This window comes from Hyaloscypha bicolor (genome assembly GCF_002865645.1).
Source record: "Hyaloscypha bicolor E unplaced genomic scaffold K444scaffold_86, whole genome shotgun sequence".
Taxonomy (NCBI): domain Eukaryota; kingdom Fungi; phylum Ascomycota; class Leotiomycetes; order Helotiales; family Hyaloscyphaceae; genus Hyaloscypha; species Hyaloscypha bicolor.
Window position 1 is genome coordinate 530,978 of NW_020194588.1, and position 7,101 is coordinate 538,078.

Consider the following 7,101-nt stretch of genomic DNA (forward strand, 5'->3'; position numbering starts at 1 on the left):
ATTCTTTAGAGTAAAAGTTCTTATTTTACAAAGTATTATTCTTTATTTAATACTTACCTAGAGCTCTAATAGCTTCTTATTAAATTAGAGAAAGGCAGGTAATAGAATCTTAGTATTCGAGTTATTTTCTTTATAATTTTAAAGAAATTAGACAAGTTCTTGGTTAGCCTATATTTGGGTAGTAATTTTTATTACCTTTAGGCTCAGGTAATAGATAATTCAAAGAAATTAATAAAGAAGTTAGAGGCTTTATTCGGAAATATAAGTAAAGAGGCTTCTCTGGCTGGGTTCTTTATAAATAATCTAATAATTATTTTTTCCGGCTCTATAGCCTTGCCCTTCCCTTTATTCTTTTTAGGCTTATATTCTTTTCTTTTTATTTTCTTTACCGGAACTATTTCACTTATAGGTTCTATTATTATTATTTCGGATATATTTATAATAGAAATAATAGAAATAAGGTCTTTAGCTAGTAAAAGAAGTCTTTATTATTTCTCGGATTATTTCTTTTTTCGAGCCTTTTTTATCTCTTTCTTATTTATATAGTCTTTAGTCTTAGTAGCCTAATTAGTTAAAAGTATAAGAGTTAAGGGAATTCTTTTATTTTATTTATTAATACTATTTATAGTAATACTAGAACTAGTAGCTATAGCTCTTACTTTAGTATTATTAGATTTGCTTTGGTTTATCTCTTATAATTATTCTATAATTATCTCTTTACTTATTAATTTATTAGTCTGGTTCTTAGTTTCTTGCCTATTAGCTAAGTTCTTAAAAGAAGCTCTGTTTTTACTAATATTATCTTGGTTATAGCTTAAATTAGTAGATTTTATATTAATATTATTAGTATTAGATAGGTCTGTATTTAAGTATAATTATATTATTATTAATAATTACTTTATAGTTATTTAATATTTCTATATACTTAGAATAGAATAAGAATATCTTGGGATCTCTAGCCAAGTAATTGTCTATTATTGGGGTAATAAAAAATTTTCACGGCCCGGAGTAGTAGTGAGGCTATCTCTAATACTAATATTATTGGGCCTTGACCCAATTATATTCTCTGAGATATCTGCTCAGAGTTCCGAGAACTTGAAAGGTACTATATTTAACTATTTTGTAACCCGATCAATATAATTCTCTTTGCATTAGCTATTCTGATGGTTAATCGAGCTATAAGCCTGCTCTATAACCGTATTAAGGCATCAAACTTGTATAGGAGAACGCATACTGGTGGTATGCGTTCCCAGGAAGAGCCTAATTGAATTAGTAATAGCTTTTGCAGGAGGATGCAGACCTTTCCAGCTGCTTCAGCTATCCATCAGCCCGTTGAGCTCCCCCCGGGATTCGTATTTCTTATCAAGATGCTAAATATATAAGCGAGCCTCACGAAAATCTCAAAAGCTTATTTTTACTTAAAATAGCCGCATTGAGATGGTTTTAGTCTAAAATATAAGATAAGTAGCTAAATAGAAAGCCTAAATCAAGTAGAATATTTGCGCTACCAAAAGTTTTCTTATAAGGGAAGTGGCTCTAAAGTTAATTGCAATTAAAGGGGGGAATTGGGTTCGGGGAATCGATACCTTACGATTCTGGCATCGATACCTATCGATACCGGAAATTAAGGAATTTTTGCCGAGCCTGCGATAAAGCAATGGGAATTCTAGATTGACAAACTGGACGAACAGCTCGAGAAGTCCCAGAAGGAAGTGGGGAGGCTTAATACTGAGCTCCACCAGAGAAATGCTCAGGTGTGGAATTTAGAAGGGGTGGGATTACAAAACGAGCAAGAAGGTCAAGATAGACGCAGTCTCTCACTATCCCAAGAGGAAACCCGCATCTCCACGTCGTCGCTGGAGAATGACCATCTCCGAACTCGACAGGAGTTGTGGCTTCTTCAGGAACGAGTAGGAGCGGAAGGAGCGGAAAGAGTGGAAAGAGCCGGAGGAGCACCAAAAGTAGGTCGACTCTGTCAAGAGACATGGCAGCGGGCAACGTACATTCTTATATTCGGAAGCATGAAGACGGTGGACGGTGAAGCATGGATAAGTATGAAATTGTTAGGGTATGAGCGCAGAGTGCATAATATACCGCGCGAAGGAAGGACCGAACGCCAACGAAGCATTAGCTATATCGGAAACCGCGCCCGGGGTCGGAGTTTAAGGGAAATGCTTATGGGGTAGGATATGTACGATTATAAGACCAGGCTTATTTACGGGGGCATTGGAGGTCAAGTCTGAAGGCGTTTTTCATTGTAAAAGTAGGCATGGATTATGAGGAGACTGGCACAGGATTGAAATGGGTGGGTGGACGGTGTATAGTGGTTTTGGAGCATCTCGATGAGAATGAAAGGGATTTGAAGCTTGGAATATCTTTCAGTCGTCCCTAATAGGTCATATGGTATTCCACATCCTAGAAACAGGAGCTCCCTCTTGGACTCGGGAAGCACACTGGGCGATCTCGTGAAGGACTAAAAAGCGGCACTGAATTTCTAATGTCTAAAGTCAGGTTGGATCATTTCAGCCACTTCTCTGGGAAAATGTTCCTTCGAGCTGAAGTATATTCAAAGTCACTCTCCTTCTATCTCGGAAATCCCGAGATACTGTACTTTTACCTCCTGTGAACTCGGAGAGATGTCTAGCTCTCACTTGGGACATTGAAAATTGGTGCCGCTTTTCTGTCCCCCAGTACTGAGGCCATTAGCAGGCTAGTCGACAAAACCGAGAAGCGAAAAGTGATTTTCTGATTTTTTGATTTTCGCACCCGTATCCCCCCCCCTATATCTCACTAAAAAAAAGTATAGTATATACGCCTTATTCTCGACTACTCCTAGCCTCCCCTTAGCTTGTATAGTCCGTAAGGCAAATTCTATAAATTATAAGATATATCTCTCTTACTTTCTATATTCTCTATACTATTTATATTACTTAAATTATCTATATTTTCTTTATCTTCTTCTTTTCTAGTATTTTTATTCTCTTTTATTATAATCTTCTTTCCTTTTATCTTCTAATCTTATATCTGTTTTTATACTTGCTTTCTATATCTTATAAATAGTTAAGGCTTTAATATAAAGAATTTTATAGATATAGAATAAGGCTTTCTAGATTTAATAAAATTAGTATTAAATTAATAAAAAGTATAGATTTTACTATTATTATTATATCTGTAATTTATATAAATGCTATTAAAGTTATCTTTTATAATTATATAGTATTTAAAAGGGCTTTTTAATCTCTTTTTATTACTATAAATAATATAAGTTTAAGAGAATTTTGTTTTATAAATATAAACTAAGCTTATTTCTAGATTTATTTTACCTTTCTCTAATTTCTTTAGCTTCTTACTTTAATATATCTTTATCTCTCTAACTTTAGCTTTATTATTAATTTACTTTACTATTTTAGTAATATTATTAAATAATATAAAAAGATTAAAGTATTATTATAAAGGAAAAAAAAGAAAAGAAAAAGATTATATATAAAAAGAGAATCAAGAAATAAAGAAGTTTATTAGTTAAATATATTAATAGAAAAAGATATTATAAACTAAATTTGAATTATTAGAGAATATATTATAAATATTATCTTTTTATTTATTTATAGCTTTATTATCTTTTCTATTACTTTTGCTTTTATTAAAGCTATTATCTAAAGCTATATTTAATATATTTTTAATAAAAAAAAGCTTTAATAATATTATATATTAGAATTAAAGTTATTTTTAAAAGAAGATTAAAATTAAAGCTAAGCTTAAAGCTAATATAACTATATTTTTATTATTTACTTTTAGAATATAAAGATATATATTTAATATAATTATTTAAACTTAAATGAATTTATAATAAATAATACCTAAAAATAAAAGTATTAGTATTTAATAGCCCTAGATTAAATATATTTAAAATATTAAAAAATTATAATTTTAGATACTATATTATAAAAATAAAAATAAAAATATTTTTTCTTTTATTAATTTATAAAAGCTAAAATATACTAATAAAAATTAATTTATATTTAATTTATATAATTAACTTTACTAATTATAAATAATTCGAAGTAATTTGAATTTCTTTAAATCTTTATATATAACTTATTATATAAACTTCTATATTTCTATATTTAATAATATTATAATTATAATTTTTAAATAAGAAAAATTCTTTTATTCTAATATATAATTATTAAATTAAAGAAACTTAAAAATTTTAAATAATACTTTTTTCTAAAAAATATATATTCTTAATAAATAATAAAAATAAATATAAAATTATATAATAATATAACTATTTTATATTAGTACTTTTATTTTCTATAAAACTATAATTTTATTTCATTTTTATTTTAAACCCTTTATTTTTCTTTTATATTTTTTTAAATTTTATTATTAATACTAAAAGCTTTTATTCTTTACTAATATCTTTTCTATTAATACTTTTATTAATATCTTTATTAATACTTCTATTAATATTAAAAGCTAGTATCTAATTACCTTATAACTTTCTCTTTTTTTAATATTTCTACTAATAATATTAAAAGCTAGTACCTAATTACTATTTCCGGATTACTTTTATCTAGAACTTATATATTATAAATCTTTAATTTATTTACTTTTTAAAAAGCTAAATTTTAAATTTTTTTCTTCTTCTAATATTTCCTTCTTTTCTTTTCTAATATCTCTTATATTTTTAAATTTTCTAAAAGTATTTTTTCTCGAATTTCTATTTAGATTTCTTCGAATTTTAGTATTTGTTTTCTTTTTTTAATACTTATAAAAGCCTTTAGGCTATTACTAAATATCTTTATTCTTTATCTTAAAATATATATTAATTTATTTTTATAAGAAATAATTCTTTTTTCTTTAATTTTAATTTCTTTAATATATATTTCTTATTTTTAGGCTATTTAAATATCCTTATTTACTTTTATAAAATATATATTAATTAATTTTTTAGTTTTCTTATCTTATTTTCTCTTTAATATTACTATATATATATTTAGTTAATACTAGTTCTTATAATCTATAATTAGACTTTCTATTTATTAAATATTCAAATATTTTATTTTTCTTTTATTATAAATTAAAATTTAAATAGTATTTATCTTAAATATTTATAATTTTAAATATATAAGATTTCTATAAATCTTTCGGAATTATAAACTAGCTTATTTTAATTTGGAAAAGCTTTTTCGAGAATATTTTAGAAATTATTATATTTATTATAATCTCTTTTAAAAATTAAAATAATATAAATAATTCTAGTCTATTTTCTTTTTATAAAACAAACTACTATTCTAAATCTATATAAAAGTTCTAATTATTTCTCGAATTAAAATATAAATATCTTTTATTTCTATTAAATTAGATATAATAAATAATAAATATCTTTAAGCTAAAGTATAATACTAGTTAAGTACTAAGATTTCCTATATTTTATAAGATATTATTTATAGATTTTCTAATTAATAAATTTTAGCTAATAGCTAAGAAATTTATTAGCTATTTTATTTAAAGCTTTTAAAAGCAGGAAATTACTTTAATAAAAACTTAGTATTAAAAATAGATTTAACTAATTAATTTAAATAAATAATTTTATATAATGAATTCAAGTTTCTATTTCTAATTATATAAGTTATAATATATAATAAATTTAAACTTTTCTTAAATTATTTTTAGAAAAATTAGTAAGCTTTTTTAAATAGACTTATTAAGGCCTTAGTTTTTAAAGATATTAGTCTAGCTTTCTTATTTCTTTTTTAGATAATAGTTCGGCTTTTAGAAATTATATATAAATATTAAAATAAATAAAAAATATATATTATATATATTTTCTAAATAAATTAGAATAAAACTTATAGAATTCCCGTTATAATATTAAATCTATAATACTAGCTAGTAAAGACTTTAATAACCTTAATAAAACTTGAATTACAAGCCTAGTTCTTAGATTTCTCGCTTAACTTAAAAATTAAATAGTCTATAATAGATTATTTATTATAAAATATATTATACTTTTTTTTAAAAAAATACTAGATACTAGTAATAGTTTAAAAGCCCTAAAGTCCTTAAGACTTTTCGTGAGTTTCAGGCTTTAGAGCTTTTCTATAGCTAACTAGTTATATAAAATTACTAATTATATAAATCTAGTATTAATATAAAGTAATTAGTAACTTTATATATAAATATAATATAGTTTTTAATATAACTAATTTAATATATTATATATTTATATATAAATACTTATAATTTTATTATTATAATATAATATATTCTTAATATAAAAGTCTTTTTATATCTTCTTTTCTTAATAATAAGAAAATATTACTAATAAATAAATTCTCTAAATATAAGATATAATATATAAATAAATTAGACTTTTAAAAGCCTTTTTTATATTAAAGGCAAAATATATAATATAGTTTAAATATTAAATTTAAAAAACAAAAAATTATAAAAACTCTAATAATTATAAAAGTATTAAATTTAGTAATCTAACTTTTAAATTATATAAGAACTAATTAAAAAATATTACTTTAAAATATTAATTATAAATTTCAAATATATATATATTTATAAGAAAATAAGACCTAAAATAGTACTAAGCTAATTATAATATATAAGAAAAAGTATATTAGATATTAGATTTATTCTTTCTTAATTACCTTAATCTTAATAAATATTTATATATAATTTATTAGATTTTATATAATAGATTTACTTAGGAAAAATAAGATTAATTAGTCTAAAAAGTTTAATAATAATAATTAGACTTTTATCTAATATAATAAGCAAAGTATTAGTAATAGCCCGGATATTTTAGATTTTACTTATAAAGCTAAAGATATTACATTTATTAATTCTTTATATTTAATTAAAAATATATAATATATTTGTATTTTTAATATACTTATTATTATAAAATAATACTTAAATAGTCTATAAGATTAATTATAGTTCCTTTTACTAAAAAAAAGAATAATAAAATTTAAAAAAATCTAATAGCTTATTATTATTATTATTATTATTATTATTATTATTATTATTATTATTATTATTATTATTATTATTATTATTATTATTATTATTATTATTATTATT

General features: G+C 22.9%; 1 protein-coding gene across 1 annotated transcript; it reads right to left on the reverse strand.

Annotated features, from left to right (window-relative positions):
* Nucleotides 1-1,676: 1,676 nt before the first annotated feature.
* K444DRAFT_613361 (uncharacterized protein) lies at nt 1,677-2,426 on the reverse strand. The gene has a single exon (XM_024880332.1). The coding sequence runs from the start codon at nt 1,984-1,986 to the stop codon at nt 1,723-1,725; it is 264 nt and encodes an 87-aa protein (XP_024736292.1). The 5' UTR covers nt 1,987-2,426; the 3' UTR covers nt 1,677-1,722.
* Nucleotides 2,427-7,101: the final 4,675 nt, after the last annotated feature.